Genomic DNA, 25,645 nt, shown 5'->3' with positions numbered 1-25,645 from the left:
TGGGCAATGCTGTGCACTTTCCGATAGTCTACTACAGTGAATATTTTTGTTGTTTTGTCTTTTTGCTATGCACTGGGTGCCTCTTAAGATTTGATTGGCCTCCGCCTATCCTGGGAGACAACAGAGGAGGACTTAACCAAATTTCTCATGACTGTTCCTGAGATCAAAGACCAGGTTTTTTTTAATCTGTGTCTGGATGCAACTGGACGCCATTTAGATGGCAGAGAGAAATTCGAAATGGGAGTCTCCTTCTGGCAACTCCTGGAGCCAAGCTGGAGCCTAACGTCTTGCTCTGCTTTTCCTTTGGGGAAAGTGAGAGGGGGGTCTTGTCGTCTGGGCAGCCCAGGACCTCCAGACACTGCCTGCTCTTGTGCCCTGGCAGAGCGAACTTTTCAAAGCTGCACTGATTCTAACCACCAACTCTGAAACTGCACTGGTTTCTTAGATCTCTTGAGCGATACCTGGTACGGTACCTGCTGCTTAAGAATATATTCTAAAATGAACTAAACTAAATGAAAATAAGGTTTGCAAAAATAAATTTAAGATAAACTATTAAGTCAAAGTTGAGAAATAAGTAATAAGAATTTGCTGAGTTAATAATTAGAATTGGAATACAAAAAGGGGAGGTGTGAGGAGGTCTGAGAAAAAAGTTAAAAGAAAATAAGCAATTGAAATTTTACGTGTTTTTGATTGTGTTTTAAGTTTGGAAGTAAGTGATAAGAAAATAAGGGATTGAAATTATACCTGTTTTTTGTTTTTGTTTTGTTTGTACTATTGTGTATTATTGTTTTTTCTTTTTATATATAATTTTTGAAACCTCAATAAATATCTTTTTTTAAAAAAAGAATATAGGGAAGAAGTTGCCTTATTACTCAGACAACTGATCCATCTAAGCTCAATAAGATTCACTCCTAGGGAAAGCAGCTCTCAAGAGCAGTGTTTCTCAGACTTGGGTATGGACTACGACTCCCATCATCCCTGACCGCTGGTCCTGCTAGCTAGGGATGATGGGAGTTGTAGTCCAACTAGTGATGTGAGAATATTCTCTGCTAGAAAATTCTCCGGAGAATATTCTCCACAAACTATAAATTCTAATGTAAGAACCAGTTTTACAACTGTAAAATCTAGTAAATAATAAGTCAAGCTGTCATCAAAATACAGCTTTTGACCTTCTATGAGCCTACTGTAATAACATTTCAAGTTTAATGCTATAGTTTTTTGTAGCCGGTGTGCAGTATTAATATTGTCATTTCAAATTTAGGCCTACAACTACAGTTTTAGAACCACTTGTATTTGCAGTAGGCCTACTGTACTGTTTTATGTGTAATGTTACAATTTTTGTGCTCTTTTATATAGCCGGTATGATTGATATTATGGTGATCGTTTCAAATTTAGGCCTATCAAAGAATGTGAATTCACTACGTCGCCCCATTGAATAAAAGTATCCATACAATTTTTGGTCGCCATCTGAACAAGTACGTTAACTAAAATCATTTTCAATGCATTAAAATGAATATTCACCTATATTAAATGAAAGTTCTCTAATATTCTCATTAATCGAGAATATTCTCCAAAAGATTATTCTCGAGAATTTGGCATCACTATGTCCAACAACTGCGGGAGTTTGAGAAAACCTTGCAGTGCCTTGAAGGGGGCCATCTTTCCCAGTCCAAATCTGAGGTGCTAGGGATTGAACCTAAAACCTTTGCCATGTACAACAGCAGCAAGAATTCTCATTGCAAAGTATTGGAAGACACAAGATTTACCCACTCTGGAAGAATGGCAGATGAAGGTGATTGACTACATGGAATTGGCAGAAATGACTGGCAGAATCCGAGACCAGGGAGAAGAGATGGTGAAAGAAGACCGGAAGAAATTTAAAGACTATTTACAGAAATATTGTAAAATTAATGAATGCTAGAAGGATGTTGGATAGAAACTAAGGGGTTTCCAGCTGTAATGCTCTAGGAGATACGAAAAAAAAAGGTTTACAAATGGGTAAAAGCTTAATGGTAAGGATTTGCTGAACTAACTAATTGAAGTGGAATACAAAGAAGGGAGGTTTGAGGAGGTCTGGGGAAATAAGTGTATGGAAGATATGTTATGGAAAATTATTTGTTTTTTAACTGTTTTTGTATTTATTTATTTTTCAATTTCATTGTTATATTTTAAAAAAACTTTAATAATTTTATTTTTTTTTAAAAAAATACCTTTGCCATGGAAAGGAAGTTCAGGTGTATTACCACTGAGCCTGTCATCAGCACTCTCCACCTGGTACCTCCCTAAGGAAGAGGAGGGACAACACCACCCATTCTCCATCGACCTTCCATCGATGGGTGACACCTGGCTTGAGAGCAGTACATGTGAAAAGGATCTAGGAGTCTTGGTTGACCACAAACTTGACATGAGCCAACAGTGTGACGCGGCAGCTAAAAAAGCCAATGCAATTCTGGGCTGCATCAATAGGAGTATAGCATCGAGATCAAGGGAAGTAATAGTGCCACTGTATTCTGCTGTGGTCAGACCTCACCTGGAGTACTGTGTCCAGTTCTGGGCACCACAGTTCAAGAAGGACACTGACAAACTGGAACGTGTCCAGAGGAGGGCAACCAAAATGGTCAAAGGCCTGGAAACGATGCCTTCTGAGGAACGGCTAAGGGAGCTGGGCATGTTTAGCCTGGAGAAGAGGAGGTTAAGGGGTGATATGATAGCCATGTTCCAATATATAAAAGGATGTCACATAGAGGAGGGAGAAAGGTTGTTTTCTGCTGCTCCAGAGAAGCGGACACGGAGCAATGGATCCAAACTACAAGAAAGAAGATTCCACCTAAACATTAGGAAGAACTTCCTGACAGTAAGAGCTGTTTGACAGTGGAATTTGCTGCCAAGGCGTGTGGTGGAGTCTCCTGCTTTGGAGGTCTTTAAGCAGAGGCTTGACAACCATATGTCAGGAGTGCTCTGATGGTGTTTCCTGCTTGGCAGGGGGTTGGACTCGATGGCCCTTGTGGTCTCTTCCAACTCTAGGATTCTATGACCTGGCCAGGACAGACTGCCACCTGCCTCCACCCCATTCACAGGCATCCCACTTGGTCTTCGTAACAATTGCGTAAACAGATGTGCATTGTCTCCTCTGCCATAGCATCTATAAACACCGTATTTTTCACTCTACAAGACACACTTTTTCCCTCCTAAAAAGGAAGGGGAAATGTGTGTGCGTCTCATGGAGCGAATGCAGGCTGCGCAGCTATCCCAGAAGCCAGAACAGCGAGAGGGATCGCTGCGCAACGCCTCTTGTTCCGATGCCTTCACAGCGGTGCACAATGAGGGATGGATGGGAGACCTTACGGAGCCCATTCCGTCCCTCGTCCTGCTTCGCTGGGAAGCCAGCAGACCAAGAGGCGCTGCACAGCTCTCCCTCTTGCTCTGCTGGGTTCAGCGGAGCAGCGCAGCGCTTCTTCAGTGACATGGGAGGAGGTAAGGAAGGGACTCTGTAAGGGCTCCCTTCCTTTCCTCCTCCGGCTTCGCTGAAGAGCGTCCTTTGTCTTGCCTACCTCCTCCGACCCCCCCAGCAGGGACAACGCTGCTATGCCAGCAAAAAAGCTTCCCCAAAGGGGTGGACGGATGGGCGGCTCGTTAGCCTAATCCAGGGGTCTGCAACCTTTAAGACAAAAAGAGCCACTTGGACCCATTTCCGAAGAGAAAAAAAACTGGGAGCCGCAAAACCATTGCAACATTTAAAACAAATATATCTCCAGAGCCGCAATCTGACAGCGGGTGGGAAGGTGACGTCGGGACAGTGCGTGACACCGCCCCCATGCGACGTCACAGCCAGTACAGCGCCCGCCACAGTGGGGAGTGTCGGGGCACACAATGCGCCTCCTCCCCTTGCTAGTATCCGCCCCGGAGCCGCGGCAAAGGTGTAAAAGAGCCACATGCGGCTCCGGAGCCGCGGGTTGCAGACCCCTTGCCTAATCCTTCCTCCTCCTTCCTCTTCAACATTTGATTCAGAATATATTTTTTTCTTGTTTTCCTCCTCTAAAAACTAGGTGCGTCTTATGGTGCGAAAAATACGGTATCTGGTGGAAACTCGGGACCATCCAGCTCACACCTTTCACCGTGATGTTAGCCCACCCTTGCGGAAGCAAGCGCACTGGAAAGGCACACCAGTTTAAAAAGGCACAGGCTTCCCCTACCCTCAGCAGTCAAGCCCCGGTGGGAGAGAAGGGACGGGTAAGGCTCTTTTCATCGGCTTTGCCCAGCTCCATCAGGCACCTCCTGCCCCTGAGCTGTGCCAGTGGGGCATCTCCACCCCCATCATTCAGCCCGGACGCTGAGGTCCAGCTCCGAGGGTCTTCGGGCGGTTCCCTCCCTACGAGAAGTGAGGTGACAGGGAACCAGGCAGAGGGCCTTCTCGGTGGTGGCTCCCGCCCTGTGGAACGCCCTCCCATCAGATGTCAAAGAGATAAACAACTACCTGACATTTAGAAGACATCTGAAGGCAGCCCTGTTCAGGGAAGTTTTCAATGTGTGACATTTTAATGTATTTTTAATCTTTGCTGGAAGCTGCCCAGAGTGGCTGGGGAAACCCAGCCAGATGGGCGGGGTACAAATAATAAATTATTATTATTATTATTATTATTATTATTATTATTATTATTATTGGAAGAACTGTTTGGAAATTTTATTTTCCTCTTCCCTCCCTGCCCCTCTTTCCTTGTGTGCTGCGTAGTTGTGTGTTTTTGAGTCTAAGCCTGCAGGTAGGGTCTGTGCGCAAACTGCTCTGGGAGCCTTTTTTGGCCGAGGAGCAGGGTGCCGACGTGCCAAATAAATACACGAATAAACAAGAAACGCAGCACGCTACACATAATCCACACAGCGCTAGCTACTAGCTAGCCACCACCAACACCAGGAGGGGTCGAAGGGCAGCGGCTAAACATGAGCTTTACCTCCGTCTCCATCCAGGCTGTGCTCCGCCTCTCCGCCCTTTCTAGTCCTGGGGGAGGCGTGGGCCCCTCCGCCAGGGTACTTGAGCAGGCCGGTGGCTTCCTCCTCCAGCTCGGCCGCTCCGGGGTCTTTGTCGAAGCTGACCCTCTGCAGCTCCACGTACTGAGGGTAGGGCGAGGCGTCGTCCATCAGGGCCCCCAGCAGGCTGAGGCGAGAAGAGGCCGGAGGGGGCGAGGAGGACGACGACGCAGGGAAAGCCCCGTCCAAGTCGTAGTCCAGGTGGGGCTCGGGAGGGCGGGGCTTGAAGCGGGCAGGGCGGGGCCTGCGCTTGGCCCCGCCCCGGCAGTCCTCCTCCCGCAGGGGGCAGCTTTTCTTGTATAGAGGGAGGTGGTCGTCGTCGGGCTGCGAGCCGGGCGAGAGGGACAGGGACGACCGGGCCCGCTTCGCCCCCGCCGCTCCCCCTCCCCGCCGGCGCCCCCTGGAGGCCATCTTGCCCCACAGCTTCCAATGGAAAGCCAGGGAGGAGCTCTTGGCGTAGAGGAGCATGCGAAAGGCCCGCAGGGCACGCCGGCGCTGGCGGCGGAAGCAGCGTGCCCTCGGCGCCCCCAGAAGCTGCGGGCGCCTCCGGGAGCCGGACCCCGCGGCCACGTCGAAGGGCCAGGCCCGGCCCCCGCTCCGGGGGACCTTCGCCCTTCCGGCTTTGCTCTGGGCCGGGTGGGAGGGGCCCACGCCGGCCACCTCCCAGCCGGACATGCAAGGGAGGTCCCACCTCCCTTCTTCCTCCTCGCTGGCAGAAGACGAAGGGCTGAAGCCCAGGGGCTGCTTCTTCGCATAGGCCAGGCGCCGGTTCCCCTCGAAGCAGCCGCCGTGCTTGCGCTCCAGCTCACCCCACTCCTGGGAGGAGCGGCACAGCTTGTCCCGGTGCCCCGTGGGGTCGCGGAGGCTGGGGGACGGGCCCCCCCAATACTTCTCGTCTTGAAACATTTCCTTCATGGTGCCGACGCGGCTGCGGGGAGAGAGAGAGAGAGAGAGAGAGAAAAGAAGATCTGCGTTACGGTCATGGGAGAAGAGTAGAAGGGGCTTCCGCATAGTGAAAACCAGGCGCATGGACAGGACGCATGGAGACGGCTGATTTAGCATAGTGTGCACAACTAGAATCAGGCACAGGCAGGAGACGTTGTACAGAACGCAGAAATACTTAGGTGGATGTAAGACCCAGTTCCTGTCTGGCCCTTCCCGCTTGCCTTCAAGCAACCTTTCCAAATAACTTTGCATCCACGAAGACCAGACAGTGCTTTAATGTACAGTGGTGCCTCGCAAGACGAAAAGAATCCGTTCTGTGATTCTCTTCGTCTAGCGGTTTTTTCCATCTTGCGAAGCAAGCCCATTGAAGGATTAGCGGATTAGCGCTTTTAGCGGCTTATCCGCTGATCGGATCAGCGGATAAGCGGCTTAGCGCTATTAGCGCTATTAGCTGCTTTTAGAGGCTTATCTGCTGATCGGATCAGCTGATAAGCGGCTTAGCGGCTTAGAAAAAGGGGGGGGGAAGGGGAAAAAACCAGCAGGAACTCGCAAGACATTGTCGTCTTGCGAAGCAAGCCCATAGGAGATTCGTTTTGCGAAGCACCTCCAAAACGGAAAACTCTTTCGTCTAGCGAGTTTTCCGTCTTGCAAGGCATTCGTCTTGCGGGGCACCACTGTATTTAAGAAAAACCACAAACACCAAAGCACGTCGGAAGCTGGACTGCGTACCTCCAAGACTACCCTTTCTGCACACATGGTGGCTCAGTGGTTAAGGCAGTGGACTAGGCTCTGAGAGCATGGGTTCAAATCCCACCCTCGGTGTACGCTGGCAGTTCTGTTTTGAGAGCCAGTGTGGTGTAGCCGTCAAGAGTGTCAAGACTAGGAGGTGGGAAGGACCAGGGTTCGAATTCCCACTCAGCCATGAAGCTCTCACAGGGTGACTTTGGGGAAGTGGCTGCCTCTCAGCCTAACCTCCCTCACAAGGTGGTTGCAATGATCCAACAGGGATGGGGAGAACAACATATGCTACCTTGAGCTACTTAGAAAGTTTGTATATAAATGCAATAAATAATGAAAAGTTCAGATAACTCAATGCCCCTTTTCTTCCCTTTCAAAGCAAGGGAGAACATTTGCCCCTGAAGATATTTGCACAAAGGTATAGGGGACGCGGGTGGCGCTGTGGGTAAAAGCCTCAGCGCCTAGGACTTGCCGATCGAAAGGTCAGCGGTTCGAATCCCCACGGCGGGGTGCGCTCCCGTCGCTCGGTCCCAGCGCCTGCCAACCTAGCAGTTCGAAAGCACCCCCGGGTGCAAGTAGATAAATAGGGACCGCTTACTAGCGGGAAGGTAAATGGCGTTCTGTGTGCTGCGCTGGCTCGCCAGATGCAGCTTGTCACGCTGGCCACGTGACCCGGAAGTGTCTGCGGACAGCGCTGGCTCCCGGCCTCTAGAGTGAGATGAGCACACAACCCTACAGTCTGTCAAGACTGGCCCGTACGGGCAGGGGTACCTTTACCTTTTTATCTGTAAAATGTGACTCCAGTCTGAGCCACCGTTTGGGAATTTGTTCCTCCATTTTTCTTCATCTCAAGTGGGGGTGGGCACACAGTTCCCAATACTTATTCCTGGCTCCTTTTAAACTAGTCTCGCTTGTTTCAGGCAGATTAGGGGGAAAGCTTTCCACACACCTGAGATGGCTTGGCATTCCCCCGCCAACTGGACTGCTTGCTCATTCTACCTGGCCGGCTTCACTCAGTGTGGGCGTTACATCCCGTGACAGAAAACTCCACTGCCAAAGAGGGAGCTGAACAAGACGGTCCCTAAACCAGGGCTGGAAAGCTCAACTGAAATATCTGAAGGTGCAGGAGCTAGCAGCAAAATTTGGATGGGTTTCCTGGCTCAATGAACGCCAACCTCCCCCTGCCCCCCCAGCCTCAGGCAAGGGAGCTACTACCTCATTATCCACTTAGTTACAGGACAGATAAAAGGACTTTTTCACATAACACATACTTATAACTATGGCACTTGCTCCCACCGAAGGCATTGATGGCCATAAACCTAGATGGCTTTCAAAGAGGACTGGACAAATTCATGGAGGAGGAGAGGGATATGGATGGCTAATAGCCATAATGTCTCTGCCCTGTCTCCTTCTGAATACAGTGGTGCCCCGCAAGACGAATGCCTCGCAAGACGGAAAACTCGCTAGACGAAAGAGTTTTCCGTTTTGGAGGTGCTTCGCAAAACGAATTTCCTATGGGCTTGCTTCGCAAGACGACAATGTCTTGCGAGTTCCTGCTGGGTTTTTTTCCTCCCCCCTTTTTCTAAGCCGCTAAGCCGCTTATCAGCTGATCCGATAAGCCGATACGCCGCTAAAAGCCGCTAATAGCGCTAATCCGTCAATGGGCTTGCTTCGCAAGACAAAAAACCGCTAGATGAAGAGAATCACAGAACGGATTCTTTTTGTCTTGCGAGGCACCACTGCTGGAAACCATTGGAGGAGAGCGTGCTCTGATGCCCGGGTCCTTCTTTTGGGTTCCCCACAGGCATCTGGTTAGCAGCTATGAGGATGCTGGACTAGATATGGCCCTCTTTGGCCTGATTTAACAGGTGCTTCTTATGCCACGCAAAGGGGGTAGAAGAATGCAGGTTCAAGAGGACATTGCAGAAAACTGAGGGTTTGACACAAACCTCAGTTTGCCGAGTGAAGTGTAACTCGGGAAACTGAGGTTAGTGTCAAACCCTCAGTTTTCTGCAAAAGCCAGTACAGTGGTTACATACGCTTCAGGTTACAGACTCCGCTAACCCAGAAATAGTGCTTCAGGTTAAGAACTTTGCTTCAGGATGAGAACAGAAATCGTGCTCCGGCGACGCAGCGGCAGCAGGAGGCGCCATTAGCTAAAGTGGTGCTTCAGGTTAAGAACAGTTTCAGGTTAAGTGCGGACCTCCGGAACGAATTAAGTACTTAACCTGAGGTACCACTGTATAAAGGTAAAGGTACCCCTGACCATTAGGTCCAGTCGTGACCGACTTTGGGGTTGTGGCGCTCATCTTGCTCTATGGGTCGAGGGAGCTGGCGTTTGTCCGCAGACAGCTTCCAGGTCATGTGGCCAGCATGACTAAGCAGCTTCTGGCGAACCAGAGCAGCGCACGCAAACGCCGTTTACCTTCCCGTCGGAGCAGTACCTATTTATCTACTTGCACTTTGACGTGCTTTATTGGCCGAGGGAGCCGGCGTACAGCTTCCGGGTCATGTGGCCAGCAGGACTAAGCCGCTTCTGGCGAACCAGAGCAGCGCACGCAAACGCCGTTTACCTTCCCGCCGGAGCAGTACCTATTTATCTACTTGCACTTTGACGTGCTTTATTGGCTGAGGGAGCCGGCGTACAGCTTCCGGGTCATGTGGCCAGCAGGACTAAGCCGCTTCTGGCGAACCAGAGCAGCGCACGGAAACGCCGTTTACCTTCCCGCCAGAGCAGTACCTATTTATCTACTTGCACTTTGACGTGCTTTCGAACTGCTAGGTTGGCAGGAGCTGGGACCGAACAACAGGAGCTCACCCCGTCGCAGGGATTCGAACCGCCGACCTTCTGATCGGCAAGTCCTAGGCTCTGTGGTTTAACCCACAGCGCCACCCGCGTCCCGTACCACTGTATAGGAGAGTGTAACTCCATCTCTCTCTCTCTCCTATACTGGCTTTCAGTATGGGAATAAGGCTGGGAAGGCAAAGTGCAAAGGGGAGAGGAAACCAAATCACACCGTCTTGCCATTTATTCTGACTGACAGTGCCTTGCTTTGGCGGAGACATCTGGACACCTGAGCGTCTTTTACCTGCAGATGCTTACGACACCAAGTTTTCTGAATGCAAAGGACCTGCTGTCCCACTGTGGACCCAACTGGAAGGTAGGAAAGTGCCCAACTCAGACCTTTGGGGGGTCCATCCAGCTCAGTACTCTGACTGGCAGCAGTGGCATTCTATCATTTCAGGCAGGAGCCTCTCCCAGCCTTACCTCGAGACGCTGCTGGAGATCAAACCTGGGACCTTCACACATGCACTACCCCCGCGCATTCCCTTTCCCTCCAGAGGTGTGCACTTTGCCTCAACAACACACAGGCGCTCTCCAGGGTTTCCTAAGAATGGAAGAAATGCCTGCTGGATCACGTAGCCCAGACCCTGTTCTTACAGCACCCGACCAATGAGAAACCCGTAAGCAGGATGTAACTGCAGTGGCGCTCTTCTCCCCTACAGCAGTTTCCAGAAACAGCATTCAGAAGCATTGCGGCCTCTGACTACGGAGCCGAAGCAGTAGCCCTCCTGCCATCAACATAGTCCTCTCCTCCCGGAAGCTCCTTCCTCCTCTTACCTGGAGACGCCGCTGGTGGCTGAACTCAGGACCTCCTGCATGGAACCACAGAATGGTAGACTTGGAAGGGACCCCCAGGGTCATCCAGCCCAACCCCCGGCAATGCGTGCAGAGCAGGTGCTCTAACCACTGCCCCGCCATGCCCTCTTCCCCTTCACTGAGCAGCAAGCAGATATATATACAGTGGTACGTCGGGTTACATACGCTTCAGGTTACATACGCTTCAGGTTACAGACTCCGCTAACCCAGAAATAGTGCTTCAGGTTAAGAACTTTGCTTCAGGACGAGAACAGAAATCGTGCTCCGGCGGCACAGCAGCAGCAGGAGGCCCCATTAGCTAAAGTGGTGCTTCAGGTTAAGAACGGACCTCCGGAACAAATTAAGTACTTAACCCGGGATACAACTGTGTGTATATATATGACTATAAATATATGCAAAGGTAAAGGGACCCCTGACCATTAGGTCCAGTCGTGGCCGACTCTGGGGTTGTGGCGCTCATCTCGCTTTACTGGCCGAGGGAGTTTCAGGTTAAGTACGGACCTTCGGAACGAATTAAGTACTTAACCCGAGGTACCACTGTATAAAGGTAAAGGTACTCCTGACCATTAGGTCCAGTCGTGACTGACTTTGGGATTGTGGCGCTCATCTTGCTCTATGGGTCGAGGGAGCTGGCGTTTGTCCGCAGACAGCTTCCAGGTCATGTGACCAGCATGACTAAGGCGCTTCTGGTGAACCAGAGCAGCGCACGGAAATGCCGTTTACCTTCCCTCCAGAGTGGTACCTATTTATCTACTTGCACTGGTGTGCTTTCGAACTGCTAGGTTGGCAGGAGCAGGGACTGAGCAACGGGAGCTCACCCCTTCATTGCGGGGATTCGAACCGCCGACCTTCTGATCGGCAAGTCCTAGGCTCTGTGGTTTAACCCACAGCGCCACCCGCGTCCCATGTATATGCATATATATATGTATACATTTTCTCCAGACATAAGCAGGCGAAGTTGCCCTGCCACCCCCACCCCTCGCACAGTCCTGCACCCTGACCTCCCTCAGCCCTTTGAGAAGGGGGCGAGTCTGGCAGGGACCTCCTGCCTGCAAGGGAATCTAGGTGCACCTATCAGGGCGCTGGAACAAGAGACCCCAGGAGACCCCATGGGGTGGGGAGGGGGCGTGGCTGGGCAGCGTTGGTGGGGGGGGGGAGCCCAATACAAAGAGGGGGAGGGGAGGGGGCGTGGCCGGGTGGGTTAACCTGGGCGAGGTGTGGGGCGAGGGGGGCAGCCGCAGAGGACGACGGGAAAGGAGGGTTGGGGGGCGAGGAGAGGAGGGTCCCGCGGTGAGGGAGGCCGGGGAGGCCCAGGGACGGGACCCGGTCCCTCAGCGCGCGGGGGGGGCGCCTCACCTTGTCCCGCAGCGGGGAGAGAGGCGCGGGACGCGGCAGAGGCCTCTCTCTCACGCCTCGCCTCCCAGCGCCGCCGCCGCCGCCTCCTTCCCTCAGGAGCCGCCGCGGCTGCCGGCGCCGCCCAAAGGCGTCATCAGCCGGCGTCTGGGCGGGGCCACGCCGATGGAGGAGGCCGGGGCGGGGCAACGTCGCGTCACCTCTCCTTGCCGAGCGACGTCACGACGCAAGCCTCAGCATCCGGGCATTTGCAGATTCCGAGCAGCGTCGCGTTCTTTATACGTCATAAATCCTGAGGCGGCGACCCCGTCGGGCGCTGTCGGACTACGACTCCCGTCATCCCTCGCGGCTTGCCGCTGCGGCTGAGGCCGATGGGAGCTGTAGTCCATCAGCGTCTGGAGAAGGCGGGGCCCTAAAAGAATGAAAAAATATAAATATAAATGCGACAGGAGCGTAACAATCCCACATACGGAGGCAATATCTAGTATTCCAGAACCCGGCTTCCCCCAGCCTGCTGCCCTCAAGGTGCTTTTCGGACTACAACTCCCGTCAGCCCCCGGGAACCAGCACACCTGCGCTGGCAGAGGCTCTCGGGAATTGTAGTCCAGAATCCTGTGGAAACTATTATTATTAATTACATTTGTATACCGCCTTTGCGAAAGGCTGGGCTGGATGAATCCCAAGCCGGAATTAAGATCGCCGGAAGAAATATCTACAGCCTCACATATGCAGATGACACAACCTTGATGGCAGAAAGTGAGGAGGAATTAAAGAACCTTTTAATGAGGGTGAAAGAGGAGAGTGCAAAATATGGTCTGAAGCTCAACATCAAAAAAACGAAGATTGTGGCCACTGGTCCCATCACCTCCTGGCAAATAGAAGGGGAAGAAATGGAGGCAGTGAGAGATTTGACTTTCTTGGGCTCCATGATCACTGCAGATGGTGACAGCAGCCACGAAATTAAAAGACGCCTGCTTCTTGGGAGAAAAGCAATGACAAACCTAGACAGCATCTTAAAAAGCAGAGACATCACCTTGCCAACAAAGGTCCGTATAGTTAAAGCTCTGGTTTTCCCAGTAGTGATGTATGGAAGTGAGAGCTGGACCATCAAGAAGGCTGATGGCTGAAGAATGGATGCTTTTGAATTCTGGTGCTGGAGGAGACTCTTGAGAGTCCCATGGACTGCAAGAAGATCAAACTCTCCATTCTGAAGGAAATCAGCCCTGAGTGCTCACCGGAAGGACAGATCCTGAAGCTGAGGCTCCAAGACTTTGGCCACCTCAGGAGAAGAGAAGACTCCCTGGAAAAGACCCTGATGTTGGGAAAGATGGAGGGCACAAGGAGAAGGGGACGACGGAGGACGAGATGGTGGGACAGTGTTCTCGAAGCGACCAGCATGAGTTTGACCAAACTGCGGGAGGCAGTGGAAGACAGGAGGGCCTGGCGTGCTCTGGTCCAGGGGGTCACGAAGAGGCGGACACAACTAAACAACAACAAATACCGCCTTTTAGCTGAGGATCCCAGGGTTAGGGTTCGCAGCATAACAAAGTTTGTTAGGGGTGCTGGGTGGGGTGAACTATAGTTGCCAGAATTCTTTGGGGGGAAAGACTTGGAGACCCAGGGGTGGCTCCTGCCAATGTTGGCAGAGAACTGGCCATTGTGTACACTCGGCTCTAATTCTGAGATGTCAAAACAAAACAAACAATCAAAATACACAGGGCAGGTGCACATACAGATGTTGTTTGTGTGTTTGTTTGTTTGTTTGTTTGTTCCTCTGTGCTCCCTCCCATCGCTGAGCCCTGGAGACAGAAGTTAATTGGGAGAGGGTGTGATAGGAATTTTGAGGTCTTAGTTATATGGTAATGTTCATAAGTGTACCAACCAAGCACGTACATAGATCAGCACAGGAAGACTGACCTGAAACCGTTTTGATTCCCAAACTGAGCAAATGTTTTCTATGCAAGGTCAAAGTGGGAAACCTCCCTATTGTTTCTTTCCTCACGAATCCTGTCTTAAGGGCACATTTAAGATATGAATAGGGTGTGAGCCTGTGACCTGGACCAGGAACTAAGTATTTAAAATTACAAAAAACTGGCCAGGCTCCACAGGAAATCCAATCAAGTAACCTGCCAGACAGGAGATAAACAACAACAGGAGAAAAACAACATTCAAATTTCTGTTTAGACCGCCTTTTTTGTGATGTAGGTATGATGTATCTGGGGGTGGTCTAGGACTCCAGGGCAGGGCAATTTAAAATATCTATATAAGGGCGGGCACACCTGAGTTCGGGGTCCTCCTCCTCCCTCCTTCGTGTGGTTAGTGAGGACCCTGTTGCAACAGATCAATAAAGATCAGGCTTACCAGCTGCTTTGCTTCTCAATATTCTCTGGTTGGCCTCTGCTATCTTCTCCTACCAATAAGGAACCTATGTAAGGACTCCATATGGGCTCTTGGATACCCCATAAGGGAAAAGGGCAATTTGTGTTTACAACAAGAGGCAGACATCCCATAGTCTGTGCTACCATTTCCAGGTTTGTGCTGTGATGGAGCTTGCAAGCTTGAAATGCATGAGGTGAAGATAAGGTTGCTGGAGCACCCTTATCCTGAGATTTCAGGGCCCAAACCTGAGACCTAGGGGCAGCCCCCAGGGATGCCATGGGGCAGCCCACCCCAGTGTTTCTTCCTTCACCCTCATCTGTGTAGATGTTTACTTTGCACCCAGCAGAGTTGTAGTGCTCTGGTCAGTGCTATGACTTCGGCCCCCTGGGATGAGGTTGGGTATTGCTTAACTCCCCCACTAAGCCCTGGAGACGGAGGTTAATTGGGAGAGGGGAGGAGGAATCAGAGGAGAGCAGACTGTGCGGTAAGCTGTGAGGGAAGCAAAAGGATACAGGCTGTGATCATTACATAAAAGGCTTAATTAAAATTATAGTGACCACTCTTCAGTGTTGAGAATAACACACCCAATGGCAGGCTGTTTGGCATTCCTCATGAAAACTGTTTCATCAGGGGACTGCACCTGACCCACAATATGAGGGTCATTATAGAGCCTGCATTTATTCATTTCCTATAATTATATCCTGCCCGCTTTGTCCCAGGACAGCAAGTGACAAGTGATGAAACAACAAAAACATATTTTAAAAACCATTTCCAATACAGATTCAGACCGGGATAGCCCGAAACTTGCTGCTTGCTTAGACTCCCGTCTTCCTGAGTGTGTGAGAAACTGGCCTGTGCTTAAAACCTTACACCAAAGCAAGGGGAGGAAGGAGTGACCTTTGGCCCTGATCCGTTCCATACTGTTCGTGGAGATGAAAATCCTGGAAAGGGAAGCAATCTCCTTATTGCACAATGGTCCAGGTTTGTTGCCCAAGGTCTGCCAATCAACCACGATGGCAAAATCTGAATTTGCTGGCATAGGATTGAAAATAGCAAGTCACGCCGAGTGGGTGACGTGTGGCAGCAAGTCGCTTTGACTGCCTTACTTTTTCATAACTTTGGCGGAAGTCTTTGAGGCTGCTGCTCCCCTCCTCTTGCTCGTAAACTGGTTTGCGATTCTATTATTTTCTAAATAATGCTGACTCCGTGAAGAGGAAGTGGTTAAGCAGGCTTAGGACAGCATCTTCTTACTTCTTGGAAGTTGTTTTTCAGGCTACTTTCGTACATTTAAAATGCTTTGATTCCACTCTAAGAATCCTGGGAGCCGTGGTTGGTTTGTTGTTTAGTTGTGTCCGCCTCTTCGTGACCCCCTGGACCAGAGCAGGCCAGGCCCTCCTGTCTTCCACTGCCTCCCGCAGTTTGGTCAAACTCATGCTGGTAGCTTCGAGAACACTGTCCCACCATCTCGTCCTCTGTCGTCCCCTTCTCCTTGTGCCCTCCATCTTTCCCAACATCAGGGTCTTTTTCAGGGAGTCTTCTCTTCCTCCTGAGGTGGCCAAAGTCTTGGAGCCTCAGCTTCAGGATCTGTCCTTCCAGTGAGCACTCAGGGCTGATTTCCTTCAGAATGGAGAGGTTTGATCTTCTTGCAGTCCATGGGATTTCCGTGGTTGGTTAGGAAGCCCCTATTCCACCCACAGAGATACAATTTTCCTAGTGGTTACAAACCCAAGACCCCTCGATCTTTTCACATGGACTGCTGGCAAGCTAGGTGCCCTCCACTGTTGTAAATAGAAAAGTTCGGCATCACCCCCCAGTGCCGGATTTAAGTATAAGCTAAACAAGCTATAGCTTAGGCCCCCAGTCTCTTGGCCCCCCCCCCAAAAAAGGGGGAAAACTGGATGCACATTTCCAAAATATAAGATAAAAAACAAATAAAATAAAACCTACATACAGCAACAGTGTTTTGTGTTGTGTAGGCTCCTATGATGTAAGTCATGGGCCCCGCCTGCTCGCCTGCTCCCTAAAATATCACTGGTTTGCTCCTTTCTATATACTGTATAGGGTGCCTACATTCTGCATGGACTGCTTGCATTTCATTTCAACAATTATTTGGATCAAATTCATATTTTGTTATGTGCAAATGGCTTTAGCTACCTATGAGGTCCATCAACTACCATAGAGCATATATTCAACCCAATAAACAGCGACAATTTGTTGTTGACAAAGGACAGCTGGACATATAAAGGGCCCCAGTGCCTTCAGTAGCTCAAGGCCTCATCAAAACTAAATCCGGCCCTGTGCCCCACCCCACAATCCTATATTTGTGCACCTGGTTAAGTGTAGAACCTGACGTTTGTCCCTGTTGAAATTCATCTTGGTAGTTTTGGCCACTGCTATTTTTCTAGAAAAAGAGGTGCCGGAACTCAGCATAAACACCTCTCCTGTTCTCTTATAATGGCGATGGCGTTCCCGCTGGGAAAAAAGCCCTGGTTTTGTCCCAGTCCTCCGATCTGTTGAGGCCACCCTGAATCTCAATTCTGTCTTCTGCGGCGTTAGCTACCCCTCCCAGTGTGGTGTGATCTGCAAATTGAATGAGCACCTGCTAAACTCTTTCATCCAAGGAATTTTATAATGTGATAGGAATTTTATGGTCTTAGATATATGGTAATGTTCATAAGTGTACCAACCAAGCACATACATAGATCAGCACAGGAAGACCGGCCTGGAACCATTTTTGATTCCCAAACTGACCAAATGTTTTCTCTGCAAGGTCAAAGTCGAAAAGCCTCCCCATTGCCTTTTCCTTCACAAATCCTGTCTTAAGGGTATGTCTGTGTTTGAATAGGGTAAAATAAAAAAATTCCTTCCAGTAGCACCTTAAAGACCAACTAAGTTAGTTCTTGGCATGAGCTTTCGTGTGCATGCACACTTCTTCAGATACCAAGTGTGCACGCACACGAAAACTCATACCAAGAACTAACTTAGTTGGTCTTTAAGGTGCTACTGGAAGGAATTTTTTTATTTTGACTATGGCAGACCAACACGGCTACCTATCTGTAATTTGAATAGGGTGTGAGCCTGTGACCTGGCCCAGGAACTAAGTATCATTACAAAAGACTGGCCAGGCTCCCCAGGAAATCCAATCAAGTAACCTGCCAGACAGGAGATAAACAACATTCAATTTTCTGCTGTAGACCACCTTTTCAGTGATGTAGGTGTGATGTATCTGAGGGGTGGTCTTAGGTTACACCCCTTCTGTGATGTATGTATGATGTTTCTGGGGGTGGTCTTGATCGACAGGGTGGCAATTTCAAAAGTCTTTATAAGGCCTTGCGCGCCATTTTTTGGGTTCCTCCCCTCTCCCGCAGGTGAGGGGAGCACCCTGTTGCAACAGATCAATAAAGATCTGGCTTACTAGCTGCTTTGCTTCTCAGTATTCTCTGGTTGGCCCCTGTTATCTTCTCCTACCAATAGGGAACCAGTGTAAGGACTCTATATGGGCTCTTGGATACCCCATAAGGGAAAAGGGCAATTTTGGTTTACAACACTTCCCGCTGGGAAAAAAGCCCTGGTTTTGTCCCAGTCCTCTGATCCGTTGAGGCCACCCTGAATCTCAATTCTGTCTTCTGCAGCGTTAGCTACCCCTCCCAGTTTGGTGTGATCTGCAAATTGAATGAGCACCTGCTAAACTCTTGCATCCAAGGAATTTTATAAAGACCTTGAACATGGAGCCCAGGACAGAGCCACGAATTTCTCCCAAATCCCTGAAATGAGAAGAGACTGCAAAAGGGTGCTGCGTACGTGTGTTTCTTTAAAGTGCTTTATTTGGTAACAGTTTGCATGGAAGATGCTTAAAAACGGATGTCGTGCTGAGCTGAAGAACATGGATGGCCAGTGCGTCCGAAGCGCAGGTGAATGGCCGCAAGGATGAGCAGCAAGGTGGCTTCGGTGATGATCACAATCATGGCAATGAACTGGAAGGTGGGGCTCCACCCTGGAGTGAGAGAGGGGGCAAGGAATGAGAGGCGTTGGAGACAAAAGATGTGCCGCAGCGTTAACACATCAGCCTATGAGACTAGCCGCTTACTAGCAGATGGGTCTGCCAGGTCAGGTACACCCCAAAGTTCACTTGGGAAGACAGGTGAATTAATGCTAGTCTACTACTGGAAAAGGATGCGGGTGGCACTGTGGGTTAAACCACACAGCCTAGGACTTGCCGATCAGAAGGTTGGCGGTTCAAATCCCCACGACGGGCTGAGCTCCTGTTGCTCGGTCCCAGTTCCTGCCCACCTAGCAGTTCAAAAGCACGTCAAAGTGCAAGTAGATAAATAGGTACTGCTCCAGCGGGAAGGTAAACGGCGTTTATGTGCACTGCTCTGGTTCGCCAGAAGCGGCTTAGTTATGCTGGCCACATGACCCGGAAGCTGTACGCCGGCTCCCTCGGCCAATAAAGCGAGATGAGCGCCGCAACCCCAGAGTCGGTCACGACTGGACCTAATGGTCAGGGGTACCTTTACATTTACCTTACTACAGAGGTATCTCGGGTTACAGACGCTTCCAGTTACATACGCTTCAGGTTACACACTCCGCTAACCCAGAAATAGTACCTCGGGTTAAGAACTTTACTTCAGGATAAGAACAGAAATCGTGCTCCGGCGGTGCGGTGGCAGCGGGAGGCCCCATTAGCTAAAGTGGTGTTTCAGGTTAAGAACAGTTTCAGGTTAAGAACGGACCTCCGGAATGAATTAAGTTCTTAACCCAAGGTACCACTGTACTGGAAAAAAGCAAAGATCCCCAGTGTTGATCCTTCAACATCAACATCACTGGTAGTGCTGGTGGTCAACAAAAGAGGTTGAAAGACTCTCTCAAGGCAAATCTAAAAAAATGTAGTATAAACACCGACAACTGGGAAACACTGGCCTGCGAGCGCTCCAGTTGGAGAACAGCCTTGACCAAAGGTGTCGTGGGCTTTGAAGACACTCGGACTCAGGACGCAAGGGAGAAACTTGCTAAGAGGAAGGCACGCTTGGCAAATCCACACCGTGATTGACTCCCGCCTGGAAACCTATGTCCCCGCTGTGGAAGGACGTGTGGGTCCAGAATTGGCCCCCCCCAGTCACTTACGGACTCACTGTTAAAACTGTGTTTATGGAAGACTATCTTACTCTGCTACGAGTGACCGCCGAAGAAGAATATCCCAAACTCTGAGACTACAAGGTCCAGAGTCACATTTGCACAAGGCCCTTGCCTCACCTTTTCTGGGGGTAGCTCTCGATGCAGTGGCAGTGAGTTCCCCAGTCCTGGAGGTGGTATGGTTCTCTGCCCTGGAGACGGCACCTTTGAGGGTCATGGTGACAACTTCAGACTTCCGTTCCAGCGCTTTCCTCGCCTCTGAGGGGAGAAAGGGGCAGGTCAGTCCAAGGAGCTGCGCCATCTTTTGGCACAAAGAGAGCTCTGGGGCAGAACTCGAACCCAGATCCAGAGGGCAGGACCCGAAGCAATGGATTCGAATTGGTGTGACAGTGTCAGAATAGGATCTAGGAGAGAAGGGGGTTCAATCCCCATTCAGCCAGAAAGCTTAGCAGGCGTGAATTTGGGCCGGTCACTCACTCTCAAGACAGAAGGATTCTAACAAGCGGTGGAGGGAACCCCAAAGGCCATCCAGTCTGACCCCCCTTGCATTTATGCAGGAATCTCAGCTATAAAGAATTCCTGACAGATGATCACCTGACCTCTCTCTGAACGGCTTTATACATTTATTTCCTGCAATTTTCTACACCGCTTCATCGGGTGCACGAAATGATCAAGCTGCAAAATTAACCACCACGATCTTTGAAAACATAAAACGACAGGAGGCTAAAAACAGATTTAAACTTGCACCATATATCTGTAGGAGAACCAATAGAGTCAATCCCAAAAATATTACAGTGGTGCCTCGCAAGACGAAAAGAATCCGTTCTGTGATTCTCTTCGTGTAGCGGTTTTTTCGTCTTGCGAAGCAAGCCCATTGACGGATTAGCGGATTAGCGCTATTAGCGGCTTTTAGCGGCTTTTAGTGGCTTAACTGCTGATCGGATCAGCTGATAAGCTGTTTAGCGGCTTAGAAAAAGGGGGGAAGGAAAAAAACCCCGCAGGAACTCGCAAGGCATTGTCGTCTTGCGAAGCAAGCCCATAGGAAATTCGTTTTGCGAAGCACCTCCAAAACGGAAAACTCTTTCGTCTAGCGAGTTTTCCGTCTTGCGAGGCATTCGTCTTGCGGGGCACCACTGTACAAGGGAGACGTTCATGGTGAGTTCTGGCACCTATTTTCTAGAAAAATAGCAACGAGTAAGATGTCCCTATTTTCATCCGAGAAATGTCGGAGGATATATGCAAGTGCGGGATCAGGACTCACAAGCAGTTGCAGCCTGACTCAAGGTTGTCCAGTATTACAGTCATAGTAAAGGTAAAGGGACCCCTGACCGTTAGGTCCAGCCGCAGACGACTCTGGGGTTGCGGCGCTCATCTTGCTTTACTGGCCGAGGGAGCTGGCATCCACCTTCTGGGTCATGTGGCCAGCAGGACTGAGCCGCTTCTGGTGAACCAGAGCAGCACACGGAAATGCCGTTTACCTTCCTGCTGGAGAGGTACCCATTAATCTACTTGCACTTTGACGTGTTTTCGAACTGCTAGGTTGGCAGGAGCAGGGACTGAGCAACGGGAGCTCACCCTGACGCGGGGATTCGAACCGCCGACCTTCTGATCAGCAAGTCCTAGGCTCTGTGGTTTAACCCACAGCGCCACCCATGTCATACCCTGGATGGTTAAGTCCAGTCAAAGGCGACGATGGGGTTGCAGCGCTTATCTCGCTTTCTGGCCGAGGGAGCCGGCGTTTGTCCGCAGACAGTTTTCCAGGTCATGTGGCCAGCAGGACTTAACCGCTTCTGGCACAAAGGGACACCGTGACGGAAACCAGAGCGCCCAGAAACACTGTTTACCTTCCCGCCGGAGCGGTACCTATTTATCTACTTGCACTTTGACGTGCTTTCGAACTGCTAGGTTGGCAGGAGCAGGGACCAAGCAACGGGAGCTCACTACATTGCGGGGATTCGAACCACCGACCTTCTGATCGGCAAGTCCTAGGCTCTGTGGTTTAACCCACAGCGCCACCCACATCCCGTAATACCTTGGGATAAATACGCTTCAGGATAAGTATTTTCAGGTTGTGCTCCACAGTGACCTGGAAGTAACGGAGTGTGTTACTTCCGGGTTTCACCACTCGCACAGATGGTCAAAATCATGTCACACGGAAGTGGCGAAACGCGACCCACCCAGGCACGTCTTATGTTCTGTTCAAGATGCGAACGGGGCTCCGGAACGGATCCCGTTCGCATCCCGAGGTGCTATGTGGTAGAAAAACCTCGGCTAGGGGTCCTCCAAAATGCTAGCCTGGGGCCGAAGGCTCCATTCATGGCATTCAGATGCCTTCTCCCAAATTCTCGAAATGAGCAGAGACCGCAAAAGTGTGCTGCATACGTGTGTTTCTTTAAAGTGCTTTATTTGGTAACAGTTTGCATGGAAGATGCTTAAAAACGTTGGATGTCGTTGTGCTCTGAAAGACATGGACGGCCGTAGTGTCTGGGGAACAGGCGAATGGCCAAGAGGATGAGCAGAACGGTGGCTTCTATGATGAGCACCATCATGGCACAGAACTGGAAATCGGGCATCCACCCTGGAGCGAGAGAGGGGGCAAGGAATGAGGCGCGTTGGAGACAGAAGCTGTGCCACAGCGTTAACACATCAGCTTATGAGACTAGCCGCTACTAGTAGATGGGGCTGCCAGGTGAGGCACACCCCAAAGTTCACTTGGGAAGACAGGCGAACTAATGCTACTGGGGACGCGGGTGGCGCTGTGGGTTAAACCACTGAGCCTAGGACTTGCTGATCAAAAGGTCGGCAGTTCGAATCCCCGCGACGGGGTGAGCTTCCGTTGCTCGGTCCCTGCTCCTGCCAACCTAGCAGTTTGAAAGCACACCAGTGCAAGTAGATGAATAGGTACCCCTCTGGTGGGAAGGTAAATGATGTTTCTGTGTGCTGCTCTGGTTTGCCAGAAGAGGCTTAGTCATGCTGGCCACATGACCCGGAAGCTGTACGCCGGCTCCCTCGGCCAGTAAAGCGAGATGAGCGCCGCAACCCCAGAGTTGGCCACGGCTGGACCTAATGGTCAGGGGTCAACTTTACTGCTGGAAAAAAGCAAAGATTCCCAGTGTCAAAGCAGTAATTCTTCAACATCAACTTGGCTGGACTGGTCGTGTTGTGTGGATGCCAGATTATCGTCTCTCAAAACAACTACTCTTTTCTGAACTTAGAAATGGAAAGCGTAATGCTGGTGGTCAACAAAAGACGTTTAAAGACAGTCTCAAGGCAAATCTAAAATGTAGTATAAAAACACTGGCCTGCGAGCGCTCCAGTTGGAGAACAGCCTTTACTAAAGGCGTTGAGGGCTTTGAAGACACTCGAACTCAGGACGCAAGGGAGAAACGTGCTAAGAGGAAGGCATGCTTGGTGAATCCACACCGTGATTGACTTCCATTTGGAAACCAATGTCCCCACTGTGGAAGGACGTGTGAATCTATAACTGGCCTCCACAGTCACTTACAGACTCACTGTTTAAACCTTGTTTATGGAAGACCATCTTACTCGGGTACGAGTGATCGCCAGAGAAGAAGAATATCCCAAGCTCTGAGACTACAAGGTCCAGACTCAAGCCCCTTGCCTCACCTGTTTTGGGAGCAGCTGTCGATGCAGTGGTAGTGAGTTCCCCAGTCCTGGAAATGGTATGGTTCTCCGCCCTGGAGATGGCACCTTCGAGGGTCATGGTGACAACTTCAGCCTTCAGTTCCAGTGCTTTCCTCGCCTCTGAGGGGAGAAAGGGGCAGGTCAGTTCCAGGAGCTGTGCCATCTTTAGGCACAAAGAGAGCTCTGGGGTAGAACTCGAACCCAGATCCAGAGGTAATGAATGTTGCGTGATTGGTCAACGGCACAAGACACATCATATGGGGACTTCTGGCGAGGCAAAATGGCGGGCGCCACAGCGGTGAGCAGTTCCTGACGCCAGCCAGAGCCAACTGCGCTACCAGGCTGGCTCTGGGCTGCTGAGACGGCTGCTGCCAAGGGGGAAGAAGAAGAAGAGTTTGGATTTGATATCCCGCCTTTCACTCCCTTTAAGGAGTCTCAAAGCGGCTAACATTCTCCTTTCCCTTCCTGCCCCACAGCAAACACTCTGTGAGGTGAGTGGGGCTGAGAGACTTCAGAGAAGTGTGACTGGCCCAAGGTCACCCAGCAGCTGCAGGTGGAGGAGCGGAGACGCGAACCCGGTTCCCCAGATTACGAGACTACCGCTCTTAACCACTACACCACACTGGGGACGCATGGAGTGTCAACTGGGGGAATCGCTGACCACCCAAATTGAGCTGGGAGCGAGAGCGCCCGGCCACCCAGCCGACTGCCCAGAGGTGCTCCGGGGCCAGGAAAAACCCACAGCCGACGCAGGGAGAAGGAGGAGAGGAGGAGAAGGAAGAGAGAGAAAGAGGAAGGAGAAAAAAGAGGGGAGCTCCGAACTTCCCATGCCATTGCCATCGCAACCGTTGAGATAGGAGGGCACCGGGAGGGCAAGGACAATGGCCGAGCCCAGGCCTGATCCGAGCCTACTCCACGGTGGTTAGTGCTCCAAGAGGGCAGATCGGGGCCCAGAGGAAGGCCGTGCGACAGAGAAGACCACAGAAGGGAAGATATTACTTCTTAAGTAAAGTAAAGGTAAAGGGACCCCTGACCTTTAGGTCCAGTTGTGGCCGACTCTGGGGTTGCGGCGCTCATCTCGCTTTATTGGCTGAGGGAGCTGGCGTTTGTCCACAGACAGTTTTTCTGGGTCGTGTGGCCAGCAAGACTAAGCCGCTTCTGGCGAAGCAGAGCAGCGCACGGAAACTCCGTTTACCTTCCCGCCAGAGTGGTACCTATTTATCTACTTGCACTTTGAGGTGCTTTCGTACTGCTAGGTTGGCAGGAGCAGGGACCGAGCAACGGGAGCTCACCCCGTCATTGCGGGGATTCGAACCGCCGATCTTCTCATTGGCAAGTCCTAGGCTCTGTGGTTTAACCCACAGCGCCACCCGCGTCCCTTCTTGTTTAAGTAATTTTTTTTAATTACTTTTTTTCTCTTATTAAAAAAAAAAGTGTCCCCGGATTCTTTGAAAAAAACCCTGGTAACCTTGCTTTAAGCAGAGCTTGGATGGCCACCTGCCAGGGATGCTTTGGTTGTCCAACCCACCTGAGTGTTCCTTGATAACTGGGAATCTCTCCCCTGCCTTTGGAATGCCACACCCCATCCAGTTAAGAGGAAGGGGCAGAGAATTAAGTGGAACGCCGAAGAATGGATGCTTTTGAATTCTGGTGCTGGAGGAGACTCTTGAGAGTCCCATGGACTGCAAGAAGATCCAACCTCTCCATTCTGAAGGAAATCAGCCCTGAGTGCTCACTGGAAGGACGGATCCTGAAGCTGAGGCTCCAAGACTTTGGCCACCTCATGAGAAGAGAAGACTCCCTGGGAAAGACCCTGATGTTGGGGAAGATGGAGGGCGCAAGGAGAAGGGGACGACGGAGGACGAGATGGTGGGACAGTGTTCTCGAAGCTACCAACATGAGTTTGACAAAACTGCGGGATGCAGTGGAAGACAGGAGGGCCTGGCGTGCTCTGGTCCAGGGGGTCACGAAGAGGTGGACACAACTAAACAACTAAACAACAACAACAGTGGAACTGGCTCCCTTGGGAGGTGATGTTCTCTCCTTCCTTGGAGGTTTTTAAGCAGAGGTTGGACGGCCATCAGTCACGGATGCTTTAGCTGAGATTCCTGCACCGCAGGGGGTTGGACTGGATGACCTCTGGGGGTCCCTCCCAACCTTACGCTCTGCAGAACTCGATCAAGTGGAGCAGAGCTTTTGCATGGAGTCGGCCATCTTGCCACCCAGGAGATAGGCACGACCTTCTCCTGCTCTCAAATGCTACATACAAGCACATATCAATAAAGGCAATTCTGGGGAAACTCCGTACCTGGCCTTGCTGCTTCTATTAAGTCCGGAAACCCAGACCCCTCTTCCGCCTCACTGATGAAGATGGGGCCTCTCCTCAGGTGCACTGCAAAGAATTAGAAAGCATTGGCTGCCACCCCGGGTCTGCTCAAGGAAAGTCGGCCAAGTATCATGAATAATAATAATAATTTATTATTTATACCACGCCTATCTGGCTGGGCTTCCCCAGCCACTCTGGGCGGCTTCCAACAGAATATTAAAATACAATAGTCTGTTAAACATTAAAAGCTTCCCTGAACAGGGCTGCCTTCAGATGTCTTCTAAAAGTCATATAGTTGTTTATTTCCTTGACATCTGATGGGAGGGCATTCCACCGGGCGGGCGCCACCACCGAGAAGGCCCTCTGCCTGGTTCCCTGTAGCTTTGCTTCTCGCAATGAGGGAACCGCCAGAAGGCCCTCGGAGCTGGACCTGGGGGGGGTGA

General features: G+C 50.8%; 2 protein-coding genes and 1 long non-coding RNA gene across 3 annotated transcripts in view; 1 reads left to right on the top strand and 2 right to left on the bottom strand.

Moving 5' to 3' along the window:
* Nucleotides 1-11,854, bottom strand: part of SENP3 (SUMO specific peptidase 3) — a 37,471-nt gene extending 25,617 nt beyond the window's left edge. The window contains exons 1-2 of the mRNA XM_081167861.1: nt 11,723-11,854; nt 4,947-5,950 (exon numbers count right to left, since the gene is read on the bottom strand). Coding sequence (XP_081023987.1) covers nt 4,947-5,937 — 991 coding nt within the window. The 5' untranslated portion in view covers nt 5,938-5,950; nt 11,723-11,854. The remainder of the gene's footprint in view (nt 1-4,946; nt 5,951-11,722) is intronic.
* Nucleotides 849-25,645, top strand: part of LOC308572336 — a 72,143-nt gene continuing 47,346 nt past the window's right edge. Inside the window, exon 1 of the long non-coding RNA XR_014001730.1 lies at nt 849-1,028. This is a non-coding gene — a long non-coding RNA (uncharacterized lncRNA). The remainder of the gene's footprint in view (nt 1,029-25,645) is intronic.
* The window catches only part of LOC308570789 (zona pellucida sperm-binding protein 3-like), a 31,593-nt gene continuing 23,698 nt past the window's right edge, over nt 17,751-25,645 (bottom strand). Inside the window, exons 10-13 of the mRNA XM_081165706.1 lie at nt 25,185-25,268; nt 22,859-22,996; nt 19,352-19,489; nt 17,751-18,092 (exon numbers count right to left, since the gene is read on the bottom strand). Of these exons, the coding sequence (XP_081021832.1) occupies nt 17,950-18,092; nt 19,352-19,489; nt 22,859-22,996; nt 25,185-25,268 (503 nt within the window). The 3' untranslated portion in view covers nt 17,751-17,949. The remainder of the gene's footprint in view (nt 18,093-19,351; nt 19,490-22,858; nt 22,997-25,184; nt 25,269-25,645) is intronic.

Source organism: Podarcis bocagei (assembly GCF_964188305.1).
Source record: "Podarcis bocagei genome assembly, chromosome: 13".
Classification (NCBI taxonomy): Eukaryota; Metazoa; Chordata; class Lepidosauria; order Squamata; family Lacertidae; genus Podarcis; species Podarcis bocagei.
Note: the sequence above shows the minus strand (reverse complement) of the source record. Positions and strands in the feature narration are given on the sequence as shown.